The sequence below is a fragment of the Oncorhynchus kisutch genome, linkage group LG24, assembly GCF_002021735.2.
Source record: "Oncorhynchus kisutch isolate 150728-3 linkage group LG24, Okis_V2, whole genome shotgun sequence".
Lineage (NCBI taxonomy): Eukaryota > Metazoa > Chordata > Actinopteri > Salmoniformes > Salmonidae > Oncorhynchus > Oncorhynchus kisutch.
In genome coordinates, this window is record NC_034197.2 from 41,124,461 (window position 1) to 41,151,325 (window position 26,865).

A 26,865-nucleotide genomic window follows, 5' to 3' on the forward strand; every position below is an offset into this window, starting at 1 on the left:
CCCTGTGTTATCCTAGCTCCTATCCCCTGTGTTATCCTAGCCCCTGTGTTATCCTAGCCCCTGTTATCCTAGCTCCTATCCCCTGTGTTATCCTAGCTCCTATCCCCTGTGTTATCCTAGCTCCTACCCCCTGTGTTATCCTAGCTCCTATCCCCTGTGTTATCCTAGCTCCTATCCCCTGTGTTATCCTAGCTCCTATCCCCTGTGTTACCCTAGCTCCTATCCCCTGTGTTATCCTAGCTCCTATCCCCTGTGTTATCCTAACTCCTATCCCCTGTGTTATCCTAGCTCCTATCCCCTGTGTTATCCTAGCTCATATCCCCTGTGTTATCCTAGCTCCTATCCCCTGTGTTATCCTAGCTCCTGTCCCCTGTGTTATCCTAGCTCCTATCCCCTGTGTTATCCTAGCTCCTATCCCCTGTGTTATCCTAGCTCCTATCCCCTGTGTTATCCTAGCTCCTGTCCCCTGTGTTATCCTAGCTCCTGTGTTATCCTAGCTCCTATCCCCTGTGTTATCCTAGCCCCTGTTATCCTATCTCCTATCCTATCAAAGGGCCCACCCATAGGTGGGACCTTTGTTTTCTACTGTGTTATTGGCTTGTTAATTGTTTACTCCATGTGTAACTCTGTGTTGTCTGCTCACACTGCTATGCTTTATCTTGGCCAGGTCGCAGTTGCAAATGAGAACTTGTTCTCAACTAGCCTACCTGGTGAAATAAAGGTGAAATAAAATACAAATACAAATATCCCCTGTGTTATCCTAGCTCCTATCCCCTGTGTTATCCTAGCTCCTATCCCCTGTGTTATCCTAGCTCCTGTTATCCTAGCTCCTATCCCCTGTGTTATCCTAGCTCCTATCCCCTGTGTTATCCTAGCTCCTATCCCCTGTGTTATCCTAGCTCCTATCCCCTGTGTTATCTTAGCTCCTAGCCCCTGTGTTATCCTAGCTCCTATCCCCTGTGTTATCTTAGCTCCTAGCCCCTGTGTTATCCTAGCCCCTGTGTTATCCTAGCCCCTGTGTTATCCTAGCCCCTGTGTTATCCTAGCTCCTGTGTTATCCTAGCTCCTATCCCCTGTGTTATCTTAGCTCCTAGCCCCTGTGTTATCCTAGCCCCTGTGTTATCCTAGCTCCTATCCCCTGTGTTATCTTAGCTCCTAGCCCCTGTGTTATCCTAGCTCCTATCCCCTGTGTTATCCTAGCTCCTAGCCCCTGTGTTATCCTAGCTCCTATCCCCTGTGTCATCCTAGCTCCTAGCCCCTGTGTTATCCTAGCCCCTGTGTTATCCTAGCCCCTGTGTTATCCTAGCCCCTGTGTCATCCTAGCTCCTAACACCTGTGTTATCCTAGCCCAGGTGTTATTCTATCTCCCGCACCAGAGTGGCTATCTCCCAGTGGAGATTCGAGTGTGGAGGGAGAGATGGCCGCCTCCCGGGTGCTCCACTCTACGGCATCCTGGAGTGTCTCTAATCAATTCAGCATCGTGACATTCTTACTTTATCTCTCTCGCCATGGTTCTCTCTCTCTCTCTCTGGTTCTCTCTTTCTCACCCACTCTCTCTCTCTGGTTCTCTCTTTCTCACTCTCTCTCTCTCTCTCTCTCTCGCCGTGGTTCTCTCTCTCGCCGTGGTTCTCTCTCTCTCTCTCTCGCCGTGGTTCTCTCTCTCTCTGGTTCTCTCTTTCTCACTCTCTCTCTCTGGTTCTCTCTTTCTCTCTCTCTCTCTCTCTGGTTCTCTCTTTCTCTCTCTCTCTCTCTCTGGTTCTCTCTTTCTCACTCTCTCTTTTTCACTCTCTCTCTCTCTCTGGTTCTCTCTTTCTCTCTCTCTCTCTCTCTGGTTCTCTCTTTCTCACTCTCTCTCTCTTTCTCACTCTCTCTCTCTCTCTCTGGTTCTCTCTTTCTCTCTCTCTCTCTCTCTCTGGTTCTCTCTTTCTCACTCTCTCTCTCTCTCTGGTTCTCTCTTTCTCACTCTCTCTCTCTCTCTGGTTCTCTCTCTCACTCTCTCTCTCTTTCTGGTTCTCTCTCTCTCTCTCTCTCTCTCTGGTTCTCTCTTTCTCACTCTCTCTTCCTCCGTCTCTGTGGTTCTGTTATCTTCCTTTCTCTGCTGATCTCTTCCTCTTTCTCCCTCCTGTCTGTTAATGCTTATCTCCACAATGTGGCTGTAATCTTCTCTGTGAGTGTGTGTTGATCTGCTCCGTGTGCAAACAGAGTAGCCCAATCTCAGCTCTGGAACGAGGTAGCCATTTCCCCCACTTCACTCACAAGGGCAGACAGTTTTATTCACTGACTGTTATGCTTTTTTTTGTCAACTGTGAGTGTTTGTGTGCGTTTCTGCGTGTTTCTGCATCCGTATTCTAACAGCGTTTAGCAAAGCACTTGATAGTTGACTTGTTTTATCGCTAAAACATGAGCTTAGTACATGTACACTTCAGAAAACATTTATCATCTCCAGAAAACACTTCTTCATTTATACGCCAGCTGTAGATGAAAAGGTCTTTAAAGCTGGTCGTATCTGTCTGAACTTAAACGTTCCTGAAACGTTGGCTAGATGTAGAGGTTGACGGGGATTCGTGAAGAACCGTGACATCATTGCATAGCAGCGCACATCTCTTCAAGTGTATGTGTGTGTGTGTCTCTCAGTGGTTAGGAATGCGTTTGAAAAATGCCTGCTGATGTGGATTTTCCCTGTGATCAGATCAAATCAGCACTGTGTGAGGTAGTAGGACTGATGCAGACAGGCGGTTAGCTGGGGCTTTAGTTTCTTCACATGCTGAACAACAGCTGGCGACACACACTCAGAGAGAGAGACATAGGTGGGTTAGAAGGTTTTTGGGGGACTGCATTTAATCTCTAGTCCCCCCCCCCACACCACTCACTGGACCCCTATGATCACCCGGCTATGCATGCCTCTTCCTAATATCAATATGACTCGTCCATTACTGTCCTTGGTGATTACTGTCTTATTTCACTGTAGAGCCTCTAGCCCTGCTCAATAACCTACCATTTAGTTCCACCTCCCACATATGCGGTGACATCACCTGGTTTAAACGTCTCTAGAGACTATATCTCTCTCTTCATTACTCAATGCCTAGGTTTTCCTCCAATGTACTCACATCCTACCTCTGTACACTATGCCTTGAATCTATGCTATCGTGCCCAGAAACCTGCTCCTTTCACTCTCTGTTCCGAACGTACTAGACGGCCAGTTCTTATATCCTTTAGCTGTACCCTTATCCTACTTCTCCTCTCTTCCTCTGGTGGTGTAGAGGGTAATCCAGGCCCTGCAGTGCCTAGCTCCACTCCTATTGCCCAGGCGCTCTCTTTTGATGACTTCTGTAACTGTAATAGCCTTGGTTTCATGCATGTTAACATTAGAAGCCTCCTCCCTAAGTTTGTTCTATTCACTGCTTTAGCACACTCTGCTAACCCGGATGTCCTAGCCGTGTCTGAATCCTGGCTTAGGAAGACCACCAAAAACCCTGAGATTTCCATCCCTAACTAACATTTTACAACAAGTTAGATCTCCCAAAGGGAGTGGTGTTGCAATATACTGCAGAGAGAGCCTGCAGAGTTCTGTCTTACTATCCAGGTCTGTACCCAAACAATTTGAGCTTCTGCTTTTAAAAATCCACCTTTCCAGAAACAAGTCTCTCACCGTTGCAGTCTGCTATAGACCACCCTCTGCCCCCAGCTGTGCCCTGGACACCATATGTGAATTGATTGCCCCCATCTATCTTCAGAGTTCGTGCTGCTAGGTGACCTAAACAGGAATATGCTTAACACCCCGGCCATCCTACAATCTAAGCTAGATGCCCTCAATCTCACACAAATTATCAATGAACCCACCAGGTACCTCCCCAAAGCCTTAAACACGGACACCCTCATAGATATCATCCTAACCAACTTGCCCTCCAAATACAACTCTGCTGTCTTCAACCAAGATCTCAGCGATCACTGCCTCATTGCCTGCGTCCATAATGGGTCTGCGGTCAAACGACCACCCCTCATCACTGTCAAACGCTCCCTAAAACACTTCAGCGAGCAGGCCTTTCTAATCGACCTGGCCTGGGTATCCTGGAAGGATATTGATCTCATCCCGTCTCAACAACTCGCCCTAGCCCCCCCCCCCCCATTTCTCCAGATAGCTGATGTTTTGAAAGAGCTGTAAAATCTGGACCCCTACAAATCAGCCGGACTAGACAATCTGGACCCCTACAAATCAGCCGGACTAGACAATCTGGACCCCTACAAATCAGCCGGACTAGACAATCTGGACCCCTACAAATCAGCCGGACTAGACAATCTGGACCCTCTCTTTCTATAAGGATCTGCCCCTTTTACTAGCCTGTTCAACCTCTCTTTATTATCGTCTGAGATTCCCCAAAGATTGGAAATCTGCCGCGGTCATCCCCCTCTTCAAAGGGGCACTCTAGACCCAAACTGCTACAGACCTATATCTATCCTGCCCTGCCCTTCTAAGGTCTTCAAAAGCCAAGTTAACAAACAGATTACAGACTATTTCGAATCCCACCGTACCTTCTCCACTATGCAATCTGGTTTCAAAGCTGGTCATGGGTGCACCTCAGACACGCTCAAGGTCCTAAACGACATCATAACTGCCATCGATCAGAGACAATACTGTGCAGCCGTATTCATTGACCTGGCCAAGGCTTTCGACTCTGTCAATCACCACATTCTTGTCGGCAGACTCAACAGCCTTGGTTTCTCAAATGATTGCCTCGCCTGGTTCACCAACTACTTCTCAGATAGAGTTCAGTGTGTCAAATCAGAGGGCCTGTTGTCTGGCAGTCTCTGTGGGGATGACACAGGGCTCAATTCTCGGGCCGACTCTCTTCTCTGTATACATCAAAGATGTCGCTCTTGCTGCTGGTGATTCTCTGATCCAACTCTACTCAGACGACACCATTCTGTATACTTCTGGCCCTTCTTTGGACACTGTGTTAACAACCCTCCAGACGAGCTTCAATGCCATACAACTCTCCTTCCGTGGCCTCCAACTGCTTTTAAATGCTAGTAAAACTAAACGTATGCTCTTCAACCGATTGCTGCCCGCACCCACCCGCCCGTCCAGCATCACTAGTCTGGACGGCTGTGACTTAGAATATGTGGACAACTACAAATACCTAGGTGTCTGGTTAGACTGTAAACTCTCCTTCCAGACTCACATTAATCATCTCCAATCCAAAATTAAATCTAGAATCAGCTTCTTATTTCACAAGAAAGCATCATTCAATCATACTGCCAAACATACCCCCGTAAAACTGACTTATCCTACCGATCCTCGACTTTGGCGATGTCATTTACAAAATAGCCTCCAACACTCGACTCAGCAAATTGAATGCAGTCTATCACAGTGCCATCCGTTTTGTCACCAAAGCCCCATATACTACCCACCACTGCGGCCTGTATGCTCTCGTTGGCTGGGCCTCGCTACATATTCATCGCCAAACCCACTGGCTCCAGGTCATCTACAAGGTTCTGCTAGGTAAAGCCCCGCCTTATCTCAGCTCACTGGTCACCATAGCAGCACCCACCCGTAGCACGCACTCCAGCAGGTTATATGGTCACCCCCAAAGCCAATTCTTCCTTTGGCCGCCTTTCCTTCCAGTTCTCTGTTGCCAATGACTGGAATGAACTGCAAAAATCACTGAAGCTGGAGACCCATATCTCCCTCACTAGCTTTAAGCACCAGCTGTCAGAGCAGCTCACAGATCACTGTACCTGTACATAGCCCATCTGTAAATAACCCATCCAACTACCTCATCCCCATACTGTATTTATTTATTTTTCTTACACCTTTGCACCCCAGTATCTCTACTTGCACATTCATCTTCTGCACATCCTATCACTCCAGTGTTTAATTGCTAAATATGAAATACTTTGCCACCACGGCCTATTTATTGCCTTACCTCCCTTATCCTCCTCATTTGCACACACTGTATATAGACTTGTTCTACTGTATTGTGTATTGTATGTTTGTTCATTCCATGTGTAACTCTGTGTTGTTGTATGTGTCAAACTGCTTTGCTTTATCTTGGCCAGGTTGCAGTTGTAAATGAGAACTTGTTCTCAACTGGCCTACCTGTTTAATTAAAGGTGAAATAAAAATAAATAAAAAAATTACTCAACAGAAGACCACACTCAACAGACTTGAAATGTCTTCACACTGACCTCACGCTCCGTCACGCACTGACCTCACTCTCCTTCACGCACTGACCTCGCGCTCCGTCACGCACTGACCTCACGCTCCGTCACGCACTGACCTCACGCTCCGTCACGCACTGACCTCGCGCTCCGTCACGCACTGACCTCGCGCTCCGTCACGCACTGACCTCACGCTCCGTCACTCACTGACCTCGCGCTCCGTCACGCACGGACCTCACTCTCCTTCACGCACGGACCTCACGCTCTGTCACGCAAGGACCTCACGCTCTGTCACGCACGGACCTCACGCTCCGTCACGCACGGACCTCACGCTCCGTCACGCACGGACCTCACGCTCCGTCACGCACGGACCTCACGCTCCGTCACGCACGGACCTCACGCTCCGTCACGCACGCTCCGTCACGCACGGACCTCACGCTCCGTCACGCACGGACCTCACGCTCCGTCACGCACGGACCTCACGCTCCGTCACGCACTGACCTCACCCTCTGTCACGCACAGACCTCACGCTCCGTCACACCTTCTGCCTCTCTCTCTCCTTCCCTCCCCTTCTGCCTCTCTCTCTCCCTCCCTCCCTCCCCTTCTGCCTCTCTCCCTCCCTCCCCTTCTGCCTCTCTCTCTCCCTCCCTCCCTCCCCTTCTGCCTCTCTCTCTCCCTCTCTCCCTCCCCTTCTGCCTCTCTCTCTCCCTCCCTCCCTCCCCTTCTGCCTCTCTCTCTCTCTCCCTCCCTCCCCTTCTGCCTCTCTCTCTCTCTCCCTCCCTTCTGCCTCTCTCTCTCTCTCCCTCCCCTTCTGCCTCTCTCTCTCTCTCCCTCCCCTTCTGCCTCTCTCTCTCTCTCCCTCCCCTTCTGCCTCTCTCCCCCCCTCCCCTTCTGCCTCTCTCTCTCCCTCCCCTTCTGCCTCTCTCCCCCCTCCCCTTCTGCCTCTCTCCCTCCCTCCCTCCCTCCCCTTCTGCCTCTCTCTCTCCCTCCCTCCCCTTCTGCCTCTCTCTCTCCCTCCCTCCCCTTCTGCCTCTCTCTCTCCTTCACTCCCCTTCTGCCTCTCTCTCCCTCCCTCCCCTTCTGCCTCTCTCCCTCCCTCCCCTTCTGCCTCTCTCTCTCCCTCCCTCCCCTTCCACCTCTCTCTCTCCCTCCCTCCCCTTCCACCTCCCCCCCTTCCACCTCTCTCCCTCTCTCTTCTTTTGCCTCCCTCTCTCTTCTTCTGCCTCCCTCTCTCTTCTTCTGCCTCCCTCCCCTTCTGCCTCTCTCTCTCCCTCCCCTTCTGCCTCTCTCTCTCCCTCCCCTTCTGCCTCTCTCTCTTCTCCCTCCCCTTCTGCCTCTCTCTCTTCCCCTCCCCTTCTGCCTCTCTCCCCCCGCCCCTTCTGCCTCTCTCCCTCCCTACCCTTCTCCCTCCCTCTCTCTCTACCCTTCTCCCTCCCGCTTTCTCTCCCCTAAACCTTCTGTCTCTCCCTCCCCTTCTGCCTCCCTTCCTCCCTCGCGCCTCCCTTCCTCCCTCCCCTTCTGCCTCCCTCCCTCTCCTTCTGCCTACCCTTCTCCCTCCCCCTCTCTCTAACCTTCTCCCTCCCTCTCTCTCTACCCTTCTCCCTCCCTCTCTCCCTCCCTCTATTTCTCCCCTCTCCCTCCCTCTCTCTCCCCCTCTCAATGGTGGTTCTGTGGGCTAGCCCTGTTTTATAAATATGGCTGTGATATCTGGCTTCTCCCAAAGGACTGTGTGTGAGTGTGTTTGTATTTGTGTGTGTAGCAGCATCGCTCCTAGCTGTGGTCTCTTTAATGTTCTTTTAAAACCTCTCGACGGTCAGTTGGGCTCGTGTGAAGGCACAATAAATGTTTAATGTTGGGAAATGAAAACAGTGTTGTGCCCTTTTCATCCTTCTCCCTGGCCCGGCCAGGCTTGTACTCCCTTTATTCAAGCCTCCGGAAGCTCTCTCTGTGACTCAGTGCTGCTGCTCAGTGGCGATCTAATGGTACTGCAGTTGAGGGTGGGAGCTGTAGTACCACAGATGACAAGTGGGTGGCATGGCACTAAGGATTTGCCCCATGCAGGGTTTTCTAGATTGTTGTTTTGGCACTCTGATTGGTTGAATTATTACGTTAGGTTTGAGATAGCAAGTAGAAGGTTATTTGAAGAGGAATATAGCTCAGTAACTTCGCCTCTCCTTTCCCCCCGACTTCTACACATGGAGGCTTCTAATATCTGATCTGTGGACTTCATTAAAGCAGCTAAATGCTCTCCAGTCCCTTTTTAATTGAGCTCGTTTCACTGTGGGCTTTTTGGCAGCAGCCGGCTGAGCGACTAGGGCAGGATAACAAGCAGAAAGCAGCGGCAGCACGGCTCTGTGAGCTTTGTCCCAAATTGGCACCCTATTCCCTATGCAGTGCACTATTTTAGACTAGGAACCATGGGGGCTCTGGTCAAAAGTAGTGCACTATGTAGGGTATAGGGTGATATTTTCTATGCCTGTCTGCCAACACATCAATGTGTGACGCTGTTAACAAACAACTGTCTGTTTATTTTATTGGAGCTTGTTTTTTCTAAATTTGTTCTCTCTCTCTCTCTCTCTCTCTCTCTCTCTCTCTCTCTCTCTCTCTCTCTCTCTCCCTCTCTCTCTCTCTCTCTCTCTCCTCTCTCTCTCTCTCTCTCTCTCTCTCTCTCTCTCTCTCTCTCTCTCTGTCTGTCTCTGTCTCTGTCTCTGTCTCTGTCTCTCTCTGTCTCTGTCTCTGTCTCTCTCTGTCTCTCTCTCTCTCTCTCTCTCTCTCTCTCTGTCTCTCTCCCTTCTCTCTCCCTTCTCTGTCTCTCTCCCTTCTCTCTCCCTTCTCTCTCCCTTCTCTGTCTCTCTCTCTGTCTCTCTCTCTGTCTCTCTCTCTCTCTCTCTCTCTCTCTGTCTCTCACTCTCTCTCTCTGTCTCTCTCTCTGTCTCTCTCTCTCTCTCTCTCTCTCTCTCTCTCTCTCTCTCTCTCTGTCTCTCTGTCTCTCTGTCTCTCTGTCTCTCTGTCTCTCTCTCTCTCTCTCTCTCTCTCTCTCTCTCTCTCTCTCTCTTTCTCTCTCTTTCTCTCTCTGTCTGTATGTCTCTTTCTTTCTTTCTCTCTCTCTCTCTCTCTCTCTGTCTCTCACTCTCTCTCTCTGTCTCTCTCTACCCTCACAGAGTAAACGAGACCATCTGTTACTCAGTGTTAAATGGTACTACCGTCAGTCAGAGGTCCCTGACTCAGTCTACCAACACCTGGTGCAGGATCGCAACAATGAGAACGGTGAGTGTGAGAGACTCGTACAAACACACACACCAGGGTTTCCGTTCGGGAAAAACGGTGGGAAAAACGTTCGGGAAAAACGGTGCTCAGGGGAGTCCCCCCACGGTGCTCAGGGGAGTCCCCCCACGGTGCTCAGGGGGTCCCCCCACGGTGCTCAGGGGAGTCCACCCACGGTGCTCAGGGGGGTCCACCCACGGTGCTCAGGGGGGTCCACCCACGGTGCTCAGGGGAGTCCACCCACGTTGCTCAGGGGAGTCCACCCACGTTGCTCAGGGGAGTCCACCCACGGTGCTCAGGGGAGTCCACCCACGGTGCTCAGGGGAGTCCACCCACGGTGCTCAGGGGAGTCCACCCACGGTGCTCAGGGGGGTCTACCCACGGTGCTCAGGGGGAGTCCACCCACTGTGCTCAGGGAGGGGTCCACCCACGGTGCTCAGGGGAGTCCACCCACGGTGCACAGAATGACAGAAATCACTTTATATTAACAGAAAAGTGGAGGATGCAACGTCACGTGTCCTTCTTACCGAATTCAGATCCACACTCTGAAGATGTTAAAATAGCTGCCCCTGTTCCTCAGCCAATAAGAAGAGTAACAAACCGCTAGATCACTAGTCTATGCATATGAGGCAAGTCGGTTTCAATTTGGGAAAGCGCCTGTTTGCTTTTCAGTCATGCTAGATAGGCTACTCCAGATATTTAACTCCATGTATCAACCACTGTTTGAGGAGCACACAGCCTCTCGCAAAATCACAAGTCTATGTCATCTATACTGTAGTAGAACGGTTTAGGCTGTCAATTCTATTGGTTAACTTGTCGAAATGGAAATGGCCTGTTCCAAACCGACTCTGGGACAGTTGTGGGATGACAGATTCCAAATTCATACAACAAGTAGACCTGGACTACAGAAAAAAAAAATGTTAAAAAGTAATGAGTCCGATGTTGATAAACTATTTCTTCACATTATAAGCACAGCGATGTGCATCAAGGCAGTAGGCTGCCCGCGTCAAGGCGGTAGGCTGCCCGCGTCAAGGCAGTAGGCTGCCCGCGTCAAGGCAGTAGGCTGCCCGCGCCAAGGCAGTAGGCTGCCCGCGTCAAGGCAGTAGGCTGCCCGCGTCAAGGCAGTAGGCTGCCCGCGTCAAGGCAGTAGGCTGCCCGCGTCAAGGCAGTAGGCTGCCCGCGTCAAGGCAGTAGGCTGCCCGCGTCAAGGCAGTAGGCTGCCCGCGTCAAGGCAGTAGGCTGCCCGCGTCAAGGCAGTAGGCTGCCCGCGTCAAGGCAGTAGGCTGCCCGCGTCAAGGCAGTAGGCTGCCCGCGTCAAGGCAGTAGGCTGCCCGCATCAAGGCAGTAGGCTTTCTAACCGACCTGGCCCGGGTATCCTAGAAGGATATGGACCTCATCCCGTCAGTAGAGGATGCCTGGTTGCTCTTCAAAAGTGCTTTCCTCTCCATCTTAAATAAGCAAGCCCTGTTCAAAAAATGTAGAACTAAGAACAGATATAGCCCTTGGTTCACCCCAGACTTGACTGCCCTTGACCAGCACAAAAACATCCTGTGGTGTACTGCATTAGCATCGAATAGCCCCCGCGATATGCAACTTTTCAGGGAAGTTAGGAACCAATATACACAGTCAGTTAAGAAATTAAATGCTAGCTTTTTCAAACAGAAATTTTGCGTCCTGTAGCACAAACTCAAAAAAGTTCTGGGACAATGTAAAGTCCATGGAGAATAAGAGCACCTCCTCCCAGCTGCCCACTGCACTGAGGCTCGGAAACACTGTCACCGCTGATAAATACACTATAATTTAGAATTTCAATGGCCATGCTTTCCACCTGGCTACCCCGACCCCGGCCAACAGCTCTGCACCCCTTGCAGCAACTTGCCCAAATCCCCCCGCTTCTCCTTCACCCAAAATTGTTGCAATTACTAGCCTATTCAACCTCTCTTTAGTATCGTCTGAGATTCCCCAAAGATTGACGAGCTGCCACGGTCATCCCCCTCTTCAAAGGGGGAGACACTCTAGACCCAAACTGTTATAGACCTATATCCATCCTGCCCTGCCTTTCTAAGGTCTTCGAAAGCCAAGTTAACAAACAGATCACCGACCATTTCGAATCCCACCGTACCTTCTCCGCTGTGCAATCTGGTTTCCGAGCTGGTCATGCTCAAGCCACGCTCAAGGTCCTAAACAATATCATAACCGCCATCGATAAAAGACAGTACTGTGCAGCCGTCTTCATCGACCTGGCCCAGGCTCTCGACTCTGTCAATCACCACATTCTTATCGGCAGACTCAACAGCCTTGGTTTCTTAAATGACTGCCTTGCCTGGATCACCAACTACTTCTCAGATAGAGTTCAGTGTGTCAAATCGGAGGGACTGTTGTCCGGACCTCTGGCAGTCTCTATGGGGGTGCCACAGGGTTTAATTCTCGGGCCGAATCTTTTCTCTGTATACATCAATGATGTCGCTCTTGCTGCTGGTGAGTCTCTGATCCACCTCTACTCAGACGCCACCATTCTGTATGCCTCTGGCCCTTCTTTGGACACTGTGTTAACTAACCTCCAAACGAGCTTCAATACCATACAACTCTCCTTCCGTGGCCTCCAACTGCTTTTAAATGCTAGTAAAACTAAATGCATGCTCTTCAACCGATTGCTGCTCGCACCCACCCGACTAGCATCACTAATCTGGACGGCTCTGATTTAGAATATGTGGACAACTACAAATACCTAGGTGTCTTATGAGAATGTAAACTCTTGTCGTGTCTTTGGCTATGCCGGATTAAGTGATATGACATGCTATTCTATAAAATAATTTATCCGTAATTAATATCACCTGTTTGAGCTAATCATGTACATGTAATTAACTAGAGAGTCGGGTACCACAAAATAATGTCTATAGAGCTGTTATCTTCTGAATAAACTCTTAAAGACCTAGTAATATTTTACATCAATAGCAGTCAACATTAATCTTCATCTTACTTCAGTCTCATCTGAAAGTTGAAAATTATTTTATTTGCACGAACCCTGGCTAACCTGTTGAATCAGCAATACAAAATTGGGTTATTTATTTAATAAATACCTAACTAATTACACATACACACAATTAATCATAACTTGATTACAAATTAGGTCATAAAGGAAAACGTCCCTAGCGGGCGGAACAGATATGACAGCTTGTTACACAAAGGAAAAGGGGCGGGGTTTGAGTGAAAGAGCGGGAAGAATGAGGAACAAAGGGAGAAGCTGTGCTATCGTAAATACAGGATCTTATGCATTCTAAATTACAGCCCATTTGGAAAAGGAAAATGCAAGAAATATTTACTCTGAGCTGCGCTTCGGTAGGTTGGTGGTAGATGGAAGGCCGTGTTGCCCAACCGAGTCCTTTGAAGAATGTCTCTGGTGGTCAATTGGATACGTTGTATTAACATCGTTGTGTGGTTTGCAGCTGCTGTTGCTAACTCAACGGCTAGGAGGTATCACTTCTGTAGTGAATAAGAGTTCAAAGTTAATTCGCAACCAAAGCTCACGCTGATGTTGGCTTCGTTCTGTAGTTATTATCTGAACCATTCTGACATTGGACCGTCGTCCTCACATCATCGGAACAGAAAGTTATGTTGTCGTCAAGGGCTTATATAGGAAGGGAGAAAAGGGATGTGTGTCATAGTTTACAACCTCTGTCTCTTCACGGGGGCGGGCCACTGAGTGAGCAGCCCTAACTTATGAAAACCCACATCTCACATTTTAGAAGCTAAAATCACATTTCATCCCATCACAAATAATTTTATATTCAAACATTTAAATTGAACAACAATGTGAATCCGATAACTCTGATGTGTAGAGTTTCCACTGTAGAGTTTATGTCATCTTATCATTGATGAGAATGTCTCAGATGACAACCGAACTGACATCATATTCATTAAGTACCACCGCATATGTTCAATTGGTCGAATTACCAAAATATAGTTAATTTCCCCCCACATACTGATGTTCCCAGAATCTCTATGTTAACCAAGGGGTTTTCAAATGTAACCTCAGTAGGGTAGAGAGAGGAAAAAGGGGGAAGAGGTATTTATGACTGTCATAAACCTACCCCCAGGCCAACGTCATGACACTCTCCTTCCAGACTCACATTAATCATCTCCAATCCAAAATGAAATCTAGAATTGGCTTCCTATTTCGCAACAAAGCATCCTTCACTCATGCTGCCAAACTTACCCTAGTAAAACTGACTATCCTACTGATCGTCGACTTCGGCGATGTCATTTACAAAATAGCCTCCAACACTCTACTCAGCAAATTGAATGCAGTCTATCACAGTGCCATCCGTTTTGTCACCAAAGCCCCATATACTACCCACCACTGCGGCCTGTACGCTCTCGTTGGCTGGCCCTCGCTACATATTCGTCGCCAAACCCTCTGGCTCCAGGTCATCTACAAGTCTCTGCTAGGTAAAGCCCCGCCTTATCTCAGCTAACTGGTCACCATAGCAGCACCCACCTGTAGCACGCGCTCCAGCAGGAAAATATCCCTCTCTAACTTTAAGCATCAGCTGTTAGAGCAGCTTACAGATCACTGTACCTGTACATAGCCCATCTGTAAATAGCACACCCAACTACCTCATCTCCATATTGTTATTTATTTATTGTTGCTCTTTTGCACCCCAGTATCTCTACTTGTACATCAATATCTGCACATCTATCACTCCAATGTTAATGCTAAATTGTAATTATTTTGCCTCTAGGACCTATTTATTGCCTTACCTCCCTGCTCTTCTACATTTGCACACACTGTACATAGATTTTTCTATTGTGTTATTGACTGTATGTTTGTTTAACTCTGTGTTGTTGTTTTTGTCGCACTGCTTTGCTTTATCTTGGCCAGGTCGCAGTTGTAAATGGAAACGGAAACCCTGACACACACACACACACACACACGCTAAAATAGACACACTCTTGCATCATGTCTGCACACACACACACAATACACTCAATCTCTGACACACAAACACTATACAGTTGACTGTAACAGACATGATATGTAGTTCTTGGCTGTGATTGACATGTCAAACAGAACACTGGTCTGAACCAGTCATCCGCTGTGTTGCCAAGGTAACAGCACTCCTTCAGACCAGCCGATTACAGGCCAGCGGGACGCGCGCACACACACACACACACACACACACACACACACACTGTACCAAACCAGTCGCATTAGCTCTGTTTCCTTGGTAACATACACCTTGTAGGCCAGACAGCGAATGTCTGGACCATCAAGTGCAAATAACCTGCACTGTAATGGGCCCTTGAACACAAACTACCCAGCCATCAGCACAAGTGGCCCGTCACACACACGCACACACACACACACCCTGTCTGCTCCACCTTTTATTCTGTCTGACTACCTGATTACTTGCAGCAATTCTCATCCACCCAAACATGTTGAAATAGTGTTCACTCTGTCTGCTACAGCCAAAACATGACCCTGACTCTATCCTCTCTCCCTGTCCCTGCTCTCCTTTCTCCTGCTCCTCCTCCAATCTCATCCTCTCTCCTGCTCCTCATCCCCCTCTTCTCCTTTACCTCCTCTGACTGTTTTCTCTTCCCTCCTCAGATTCTGGCCGGGAGCTGGTCATCACAGACCCAGTGGTCAGGGGCAGAGAACTCTTCATCTCCGATTATGTGGACACATACCATGCTGCTGCCCTTAGGTAAGACAACACACACACTCGGAGAGAGACCAACTCTAAACAAGTTAAAGGAAAGTACTCAAGTTCATGACCAGTACTTGCAGCCTTTGTGGAATGGTACTGTATCAGTGTAGTTCCTTTAGGGGGACAGTCGACTACAGAGATGAAAGAAAGGTTTATAATCCTAGAACAGACACTGTGACCTATATAGAGCTCTAACCTAGAACACACAGCTCTAACCTAGAACCCACAGCTCTAACCTAGAACCCACAGCTCTAACCTAGAACCAACAGCGCTAACCGAGAACCCGCAGCGCTAACCGAGAACCCGCAGCTCTAACCGAGAACCCGCAGCTCTAACCGAGAACCCGCAGCGCTAACCGAGAACCCGCAGCTCTAACCGAGAACCCGCAGCTCTAACCGAGAACCAACAGCTCTAACCTAGAACCCACAGTGCTAACCTAGAACCCACAGCTCTAACCTAGAACCCACAGCTCTAACCTAGAACCAACAGCTCTAACCTAGAACCAACAGCTCTAACCTAGAACCAACAACTCTAACCCAGAACCCACAGCTCTAACCTAGAACCCACATCTCTAACCTAGAACCAACAGCTCTAACCTAGAACCCACCGCGCTAACCGAGAACTCGCAGCGCTAACCGAGAACTCGCAGCACTAACCGAGAACAGCACCTAGCAACACTAAGCTGATAGTCATCAGTCTCTAACCTTTGACCCCACACAGCACCTAGCAACATTAAACTGATAGTCATCAGTCTCAAACCTTTGACCCCACACAGCACCTAGCAACACTAAGCTGATAGTCATCAGTCTCAAACCTTTGACCCCACACAGCACCTAGCAACATTAAACTGATAGTCATCAGTCTCAAACCTTTGACCCCACACAGCACCTAGCAACACTAAGCTGATAGTCATCAGTCTCAAACCTTTGACCCCACACAGCACCTAGCAACATTAAACTGATAGTCATCAGTCTCTAACCTTTGACCCCACACAGCACCTAGCAACACTAAGCTGATAGTCATCAGGCTCTAACCTTTGACCCCACACAGCACCTAGCAACACTAATGTGATAGTCATCAGTCTCTAACCTTTGACCCCACACAGCACCTAGCAACACTAAGCTGATAGTCATCAGGCTCTAATCCCACACAGCACCTAGCAACATTAAACTGATAGTCATCCGTCTCTAACCTTTGACCCCACACAGCACCTAGCAACATTAAACTGATAGTCATCAGTCTCTAACCTTTGACCCCACACAGCACCTAGCAACACTAAGCTTCTCTCTGCTCATGTGATTCTCTGTCTGAAACCAGATAGTATTTCTCTCTGCTCATGTGATTCTCTGTCTGAAACCAGATAGTATTTCTCCCTGCTCATGTGATTCTCTGTCTGAAACCAGATAGTCTTTCTCTCTGCTCATGTGATTCTCTCCCCCTCATCTCCGCACGCATACACACACATGCACACACACACACATGCACAAAGACAGACACACACACGCACACGCACATGCACAAAGACAGACAGACATGCACAGACGTAAACCATCTGTGAAAGTGTGGCAGCTCTCTCTCTGAGCCACGTCTCAGAGAAACCAGTGATTTCAGGCTAAATTAGCAGCCAGTTCTGCGGAACACACACACACAGGAACACACACACACACAGAAACACACACACACACAGGAACACACACACACAGGAACACACACACACACACAGAAACACACACACACACAGAAACACACACACACAGAAACACACACACACACAGGAACACACACACAGGAACACACACACACACAGGAACACACACACACATAGGAACACACACACACAGGAACACACACACACAGGAACACACACACACAGAAACACACACACACAGAAACACACACACACAGAAACACACACACACAGAAACACACAAACACACACACACACAGAAACACACACACACACAGAAACACACACACACACAGAAACACACACACACAGAAACACACACACACACAGAAACACACACACACACACAGGAACACACACACACAGGAACACACACACACAGGAACACACACACACACAGAAACACACACACACACAGGAACACACACACACACAGGAACACACACACACAGGAACACACACACACAGGAACACACACACACAGGAACACACACACAGAAACACACACACACACAGGAACACACACACACACAGGAACACACACACACAGGAACACACACAGAGCAGCTCTTTGATATGACTTATTATAGGAGCTTTTGATGTACGCAGACAGGGAATTCCAGCATGATGCTGTAATGTAATGCTGCCCGCTTTACACACACACTGACCTCTGATGTCTGTTATTGTGATGATGGGCCCAGACACACACACACACACTGACCTCTGATGTCTGTTATTGTGATGATGGGCCCAGACACACACACACACTGACCTCTGATGTCTGTTATTGTGATGATGGGCCCAGACACACACACACACTGACCTCTGATGTCTGTTATTGTGATGATGGGCCCAGACACACACACACACACTGACCTCTGATGTCTGTTATTGTGATGATGAGCCCAGACACACACTGACCTCTGATGTCTGTTATTGTGATGATGGGCCCAGACACACACACACACTGACCTCTGATGTCTGTTATTGTGATGATGGGCCCAGACACACACACACACTGACCTCTGATGTCTGTTATTGTGATGATGGGCCCAGACACACACACACACTGACCTCTGATGTCTGTTATTGTGATGATGGGCCCAGACACACACACACACACTGACCTCTGATGTCTGTTATTGTGATGATGGGCCCAGACACACACACACACTGACCTCTGATGTCTGTTATTGTGATGATGGGCCCAGACACACAGCTAGACAGACACACACCCACACACTGGGGGATGTAATGTGATGTTGTCTCAAGGTGTGTGTGTGTGTGTGAGTGAGAGAGAGAGAGAGTCACATGAGCACGGAGGTGCCAGTTTAAGTTTGTTATGATGGATGAAGTTGAGACTACGGAGCACACAAGCACCAGCTGAAATCATCATCCCTCCCTCCTTCATCCATCCTGCACACCCGCCAAGAGATGACACACGGAGATAGACAGAGACACACACACACACACACACACCTACCTTTAATACCTGCTGCCTCGCATTTCATTAGTCTATGCCAGCTGTTGAACACATCACCTCTACTAGAGAGGCTGCAGTTCTGGCAGAAATCACCTAGCAACCACAGCAGGCGCCATGTTGGAGGAGTCAGTGTGTCGTAACATTGTTTTTCCCGTGTCGTCCAATCGTCTTCCCCGTGTCGTCCAATCGTCTGGCTGCGTTCTGCATCCACCGGAAACCTCCTGGCACAGTGCTCATACTTTTTCTCTAAGGACCCAGGAAATGGAGGCAGTGTGGGAGAAACTAATCAAGTAAGTAAATGTGTTGTGAAAATGATAAACTATGTAGTATTAGCTAGCATTCTATAGTAACTTAACGTTAGTGTGCAGGCTAACGCAAATGCGCTTTTAACGTAATGTTAGCTAGCTAGCTAACTGTACATACTGCAAATTAAATATCACCAGCTAGCTAACTTCATATTTGTTAGCTAAATATATTGATGTATGTATCATTTGTAAATTAAAAACACAAACTCTAAATGCATTTGTAGGTAGGTAGCTAGCTAGCAGCCATGGAGGAGGGTGAAATGATTAGCATCTCCGGGTGTCAGAGTAGGCAGCTCTCGGTAGGGCTGGTACTTTTACAATCCTCCAGATCCAGTCCCCTAGCGAGGGAAAACAACGAGAATAGAGAGCGATAACAATGTAATATTCAGTGCTGTCTAATTTGAGTATAACTTAACCTGTTTTTATTTTTTTTATTGTTGTTGTTTTCTGTCCTCAGATACTTGAGAGCTCTGAAACCCTGTCTGCAGACGAATGTCCCAAGAGGACAAGGGAACATCGTTGTATACCATGGGTTATATGTGTACCTATGTTGTAAACAAACAAAAAAATACAGTTTAAAAGTCACACACACACACACTGTCTAAACCTATTACAATTGGAGCACGCCAACCCATCAAACCTGATTAGTTGATAGTCAAGTAGATCTATTACTGGGCTGGAATAGAAGTCTGTTCCTCCATAAATCTATTACTGGGCTGGAATAGAAGTCTGTTCCTCCATAAATCTATTACTGGGCTGGAATAGAAGTCTGTTCCTCCATAAATCTATTACTGGGCTGGAATAGAAGTCTGTTCCTCCATAAATCTATTACTGGGCTGGAATAGAAGTCTGTTCCTCCAGTAGATCTGTTACTGGGCTGGAATAGAAGTCTGTTCCCCCAGTAGCTCTATTACCTGGCTGGAATAGAAGTCTGTTCACCCAGTAGATCTATTACTGGGCTGGAATAGAAGTCTGTTCCCCCAGTAGCTCTGTTACCTGGCTGGAATAGAAGTCTGTTCCTCCAGTAGATCTGTTACTGGGCTGGAATAGAAGTCTGTTCCTCCAGTAGATCTATTACTGGGCTGAAATAGAAGTCTGTTCCCCCAGTAGATCTATTACTGGGCTGGAATAGAAGTCTGATCTGTCTCTGATGTGTCTGTGTTGATTAATCACAGACCACAGTCCTGTTATAAAGAGAAGGTAGGATCTGTCTCTGTGTCTGTGCTCTCGAGCGGCTAGATGTTCTTTACCATTCGGCCATCAAATTTGCCACCAATGTTCCTTATAGGACACATCAGTGCACTCTACACTCCTCTGTAAACTGGTCATCTCTGTGTACCCGTCGCATGACCCACTGGTTGATGCTTATTTATAAAAACCCGCTTAGGCCTCACGTTCCCCTATCGGAGATATTGACTGCGGCTCTCATCCTCCACATACAACAGCATTTCTGCAACAATTACAGTGTCTATGCTGAATTTGGTTTAAATTGTCAAATAAATAAATAGATTATAAGAAGAAAAAAAAACTTTCTGTTTAATCCTCTTCATACCAGCGCCTAACCGCTTTCGTCGCCTCCAGTTCTTCTTTGGGGCGGCGATATTCTCCAGGCTGTGTCCAGGGTCCTTTTCCGTCCAATATCTCCTCCCACGTCCAGAAGTCCTGTGATCGCTGCTCCTCACGATAAACAGGGGGAGTTGGCTCAGGTTTGAACCCTGACTCTGCCGCACTCTCCCTGAGCCCCCCCCAAGAAATGTTTGGGGCTGAGTCTCGGGCTTCCTTCTGCGCCGCCGTGCTTGTCTCTTCGACTCCATTCTCCTATAGCCCTCTTCGCACTGCTCCAGCGAATCCCAGGCGGGCTCCGGCACTCTCTCTGGGTCGACCGCCCACCTGTCTATTTCCTCCCAAGTCGTATATTCCAACCTTGGTTGCTCCTGCTGCCGCTGCCTGTCACCACGCTGCTTGGTCCTGGTGTGGTGGGTGATTCTGTTACGGTTGTCTTCCGTCGAAGGAGAGTCGGACCAAAATGCAGCGTGGTTAATACGATACATGTTTAATGAAGACGATACATGTTTAATGAAGACGATACACGATAATACAAAACAACAAACGGAACGTGAAAACCTATACAGCCTATCTGGTGAAATACAAAACACTGAGACCGGAACAATCACCCACGAAACACTCAAAGAATATGGCTGCCTAAATATGGTTCCCAATCAGAGACAACGAGAATCACCTGCCTCTGATTGAGAACCGCCTCAGGCAACCATAGACTTTGCTAGAACACCCCACTAAGCCACAATCCCAAAACCTACGAAAAACCCCCATACATAAACACAACACAAAATAAACCCATGTCACACCCTGGCCTGACCAAATAAATATAGAAAACACAAAATACTAAGACCAGGGGGTGACAGGGGCACTGTTGTCATGACAACAAGGTGACAGGGCTCTCTACCTAAATGGCACAGCAATCATTCAGCTTGACCAAGGCACAGCATATTACAATAATCTAGTCTAATTGAGGGATGTCTCCTTTCATATCCACAGCATATTACAATAATCTAGTCTGAGGGAAGTCTCCTTTCATATCCACAGCATATTACAATAATCTAGGCTGAGGGAAGTCTCCTTTCATATCCACAGCATATTACAATAATCTAGTCTGAGGGAAGTCTCCTTTCATAACCACAGCATATTACAATAATCTAGTCTGATTGAGGGATGTCTCCTTTCATATCTGGAAAAGGACAAAGTAGAAGTGGAATGCTGCAACATTGTTCACCTTCACAGTAGGAATCTGATGCAACATTGCCTCACCTTCACAGTGGGAATCTGATGCAACATTGCTCACCTTCACAGTGGGAATCTGATGCAACATTGCCTCACCTTCACAGTGGGAATCTGATGCAACATTGTTCACCTTCACAGTGGGAATCTGATGCAACATTGCCTCACCTTCACAGTGGGAATCTGATGCAACATTGCCTCACCTTCACAGTGGGAATCTGATGCAACATTGCCTCATCTTCACAGTGGGAATCTGATGCAACATTGCCTCACCTTCACAGTAGGAATCTGATGCAACATTGCCTCACCTTCACAGTGGGACTCCAGTCGACATTGGTGTCTTTCTAAAGGGAAGCCTCCTGAAGTTGAAGAGGCGCTGTTGCTCTTTCTTCACCACACTGTCTGTGTGCATGAACCATTTCAGTTTGTCCGTGATGTGTACACAGAGGAACTTTCCACCTTCTCCAGCAAGATGTCAATGTCCACGACGGGGCTGGTAATCCGTGGTTGTCTGTAGACCCTGCCACATACGGCTCGTGTTTGAGCCGTTGAATTGCGACTCCACTTTGTCTCTATACTGACACTTCGCTTGTTTGATTGCCTTGCGGGGGGAATAACTACACTGTTTGTATTCGGCCATATTCCCAGTCGCCTTGCCATGATTAAATGCGGTGGTACGTGGCTTTCAGTGTTTCCAGTCGCCTTGCCATGATTAAATGCGGTGGTACGTGGCTTTCAGTGTTTCCAGTCGCCTTGCCATGATTAAATGCGGTGGTACGCGGCTTTCAGTTTTGCACAAATGCTGCCATCTTTCCATGGTTAGGGAAGGTTTTAATAGTCACAGTGGGTACAACATCTCCTATACACTTCCTGATAAACTCGCGGCAATATTATTGTCTGAGGCTACCCGGAACATATCCCAGTCCACGTGATGGAAGCAATCTTGAAGCGTGGAATCCGATTGGTCAGACCAGCGTTGGATAGACCTAAGCACGGGCGCTTCCTGTTTTAGTTTCTGCCTATAGGAGGGGAGCAACAATATGGAGTCATAGTCAGATGCCTTGTATGCATCGTGGAAGTTAGAGTAGCAGTGGTCCAGCGTGTTTCTCGTTTACTGCAATCGATATGCTGACAGAATTTAGGTAGTCTTGTTCTCAAATTAGCTTTGTTAAAATCCCCAGCTACATTAAATGCTGCCTCAGGATATATGGTTTCCAGTTTGCATAAAGTCCAGTGAAGTTCCTTGATGGCCGTCTTGGTATCCGCTTGCAGGGGTTATAAACACGGCTGTGACGATAACCAAGGAGAGTTCTCTTGGGAGATATTGAGGTCAGCATTTGATTGTGAGGAATTCTAAGTCCGGTTAACATAAGGACTTGAGCTCTTGTGTGTGTGTGTTGTTACAATTACACCATGAGTTGTTAATCATGAAACACACACCCCCGCCCTTCTTCTTCCCGGAGAGATGTTTGTTCCTGTCGGCGCGATGCACTGAAAATCCCATTGGCTGTATTGACTCTGACAGCATGTCCCCAGCTGTCTGTATTGACTCTGACAGCGTGTCTCCAGCTAACTGTATTGACTCTGACAGCGTGTCCCAAGCTAACTGTATTGACTCTGACAGCGTGTCCCAAGCTAACTGTATTGACTCTGACAGCGTGTCCCAAGCTAACTGTATTGACTCTGACAGTGTGTCCCCAGCTGGCTGTATTGACTCTGACAGCATGTCCCCAGCTGTCTGTATTGACTCTGACAACATGTCCCCAGCTAACTGTATTGACTCTGACAGCGTGTCCCCAGCTAACTGTATTGACTCTGACAGCGTGTCCCAAGCTAGCTGTATTGACTCTGACAGCGTGTCCCCAGCTGTCTGTATTGACTCTGACAGCGTGTCCCCAGTTAGCCTTGTCTCCGGGAACCAGAGTATGTTATAATCCTGGATATCTCTTTGGAAAGCAACTCTTGCCCTGATTTCGTCAACTTTGTTAACTGGGGACGGAACATTAGCGAGTAATATACTCGGAAGCGGTGGGTGGTGTGCACGCATCCAAAGCCACACTAGAAGACCACTCCGGCACCCTCTCCTCCCAACAGCGTTGTTTTGGGTCGGCCTCTGGAATCAGTTCAAGGTGCAGACAAAGGATCCGCTTAGGGAAAGTGGTATTCCTGGTCATAGTGCTGGTTGTGTTGGTAATTTGACGTCTCTCTGATATCCAATAGTTCTTCCCGGCTGTATGTAATAACAGCAAAGGTTTTCTGGGCTAACAATATAAGAAATAATACATTTAAAATAAATATATATATATAAATATATACTGCACAGTTTCCTAAGGACTTGAAGCGAAGTTGTCATCTCTATCGGTGCCATCTTGTGAAACATGAGATCAACACTTTACCTGTTGCGTTTATATTTTTGTTCAGGATACAAAGTACACCTTATGTTAGAGTATCACTTCTTCAGGTCACCTGTACCATCAGGGTCTTTATTGCTGGTTGTGTTTGATTCATTCAGGTGTTTTAGTGTCATATAAAGAATTCAATCTATTGTTGGGCTAAAACAACCAGTCAACACAGCAGGATCTCCTATCCCGTTGAGGCTAAAACAACCAGTCAACACAGCATGATATCCTATCCCGTTGAGGCTAAAACAACCAGTCAACACAGCAGGATATCCTATCCCGTTGAGGCTAAAACAACCAGTCAACACAGCAGGATATCCTATCCCGTTGAGGCTAAAACAACCAGTCAACACAGCAGGATCTCCTATCCCGTTGAGGCTAAAACAACCAGTCAACACAGCAGGATATCCTATCCCGTTGAGGCTAAAACAACCAGTCAACACAGCAGGATCTCCTATCCCGTTGAGGCTAAAACAACCAGTCAACACAGCAGGATATCCTATCCCGTTGAGGCTAAAACAACCAGTCAACACAGCAGGATATCCTATCCCGTTGAGGCTAAAACAACCAGTCAACACAGCAGGATATCCTATCCCGTTGAGGCTAAAACAACCAGTCAACACAGCAGGATCTCCTATCCCGTTGAGGCTAAAACAACCAGTCAACACAGCAGGATATCCTATCCCGTTGAGGCTAAAACAACCAGTCAACACAGCAGGATATCCTATCCTGTTGAGGCTAAAACAACCAGTCAACACAGCAGGATCTCCTATCCCGTTGAGGCTAAAACAACCAGTCAACACAGCAGGATATCCTATCCCGTTGAGGCTAAAACAACCAGTCAACACAGCAGGATATCCTATCCCGTTGAGGCTAAAACAACCAGTCAACACAGCAGGATATCCTATCCCGTTGAGGCTAAAACAACCAGTCAACACAGCAGGATATCCTATCCCGTTGAGGCTAAAACAACCAGTCAACACAGCAGGATATCCTATCCCGTTGAGGCTAAAACAACCAGTCAACACAGCAGGACATCCTATCCCGTTGAGGCTAAAACAACCAGTCAACACAGCAGGATATCCTATCCCGTTGAGGCTAAAACAACCAGTCAACACAGCAGGATATCCTATCCCGTTGAGGCTAAAACAACCAGTCAACACAGCAGGATCTCCTATCCCGTTGAGGCTAAAACAACCAGTCAACACAGCAGGATCTCCTATCCCGTTGAGGCTAAAACAACCAGTCAACACAGCAGGATATCCTATCCCGTTGAGGCTAAAACAACCAGTCAACACAGCAGGATATCCTATCCCGTTGAGGCTAAAACAACCAGTCAACACAGCAGGATATCCTATCCCGTTGAGGCTAAAACAACCAGTCAACACAGCAGGATATCCTATCCCGTTGAAGCCTTTGTTCTATGTTGTAATGTCCATACATTTTCTCAACAAATTATCATCGGGTCGGTGACAACGGCGTGTTTTTTTTTTATTACAATAATGTTCTCCTCCAAGGACGTCATATCCATCTAGATTAGATGGTTACATTCAAGACAAGGTTGTTATTATTGATCTGTTCGTTAAGTGTCGGCAGAGTAGGCATAGGCTACCCTGTGATTTGACTCATAATTTCATATATTTATATTGTATTTTAAATGTGTGTTTTCTTGTCTATCAGTATCAGTGTTTTGTTTACTTGTCATGTTTCGTATTTTTTATTTTTTTTGTGGACCTCAGGAAGAGTGGTTTCTGCTTCTGCAAATGTGGATCCTAATAAATAAATTATAAAGGTGAATTTTTATTTTGAAAAAAAAATGCTTCCCCTGAAACTTGACACTCGTGTGCCGCCGATGAGAGCAATGTAGACTACAAGCTATCGAGCTAATGTTGACACCTGGTTAGCATAGCAGCTAAAATAAACTTGAAATCAGACTTACCAGTGATGAAAAGATCAAAGCAGATCCTGTACTGAAAGCTGTCAGGTCTTGACGGGCAAAAACGTTTCTTCGCTTTTCTGACAGTTCTTGAATCTTTCCTCCTTGATGTTTCATGATTCTGGGTAATCCGTAAAAAAAATGTTGTCCCGTTGTCGCAAATACGGCACAGAAATTGACCATGGGGATGAATGAAGTAAGTGTAGGAACTGTTATCATGCAGCTTGGGGTAGCCACACGGCTGTTGTTGTCGGATTAATTTATGCAGTGGTCATCCAACATGGCCGCCAGGAAGCATCATACGTCACCTGGCAACCCTCTATAGAACTCCCCAGAAAACACTTAATTACATGGTACTTACAGTGCATTTGGAAAGTATTCAGACCCCTTCACTTTTTCCACATTTTGTTACTTATTCTAAAATTTATTAAATAGTTATCCCCCCCCCTCATCAATCTACACACAATACCCCATAATGACAAAGCAATAACCGGTTTTTATACATTTTTGCTAATTTATTCAAAAAATCAAAAACAGAAACCAGTTTTTGCTTTGTCATTATGGGGTATTGTGTGTAGATTGAATACATTTTTGAATAAGTAACAAAATGGCTGTAGCGTAACAAAATGGCTGTAGCGTAACAAAATGGCTGTAACGTAACAAAATGGGGAAAAGTCCAGGTCTGAATGCTCTGCACATAGCAATGTGTTAATATGTCTGTATGTTGACTAATAAAACACATTTTCCTGCATTTGTCTTGTTTTTCCAAGACGCACTTCCCCAAAAACACGATTAATTACATTCTTGCAACAATATCAATGATGTTTTGTACACCTATATCTTTACCATAAGACTGTAAGATGTTGACAAATAAATCACATTATCCATGTCTGTCTTGTGTTTCAGGGGGAAGTGTAACATTGCGCATTTCTCAGACATCTTCGCTGCCAGGGAGTTCAAAGCTCGCATTGACTCCTTCTTCTACATCCTGGGATACAACCCAGAGACCAGGTAAGCCTAAAAGACCGTTTGTGCTTGATCCTAAAATGTGGTCCGAGGCACCGTATGGATGTTGTGATGCAATTGCGAAGCCTCTGTAGGCACCCAGGGGCCAAATTGAGCTCC

General features: G+C 47.3%; 1 protein-coding gene across 7 annotated transcripts in view; it reads left to right on the forward strand.

Annotated features, from left to right (window-relative positions):
- LOC109879797 (arginine-glutamic acid dipeptide repeats protein) overlaps positions 1-26,865 on the forward strand; it is a 327,004-nt gene that overhangs the window by 203,567 nt on the left and 96,572 nt on the right. For all 7 annotated transcript variants that reach the window (XM_031803817.1, XM_031803818.1, XM_031803820.1 and 4 more), the window contains 3 exons: positions 9,321-9,426; positions 15,035-15,131; positions 26,647-26,751. In XM_031803817.1, the coding sequence (XP_031659677.1) occupies positions 9,321-9,426; positions 15,035-15,131; positions 26,647-26,751 (308 nt within the window). The remainder of the gene's footprint in view (positions 1-9,320; positions 9,427-15,034; positions 15,132-26,646; positions 26,752-26,865) is intronic.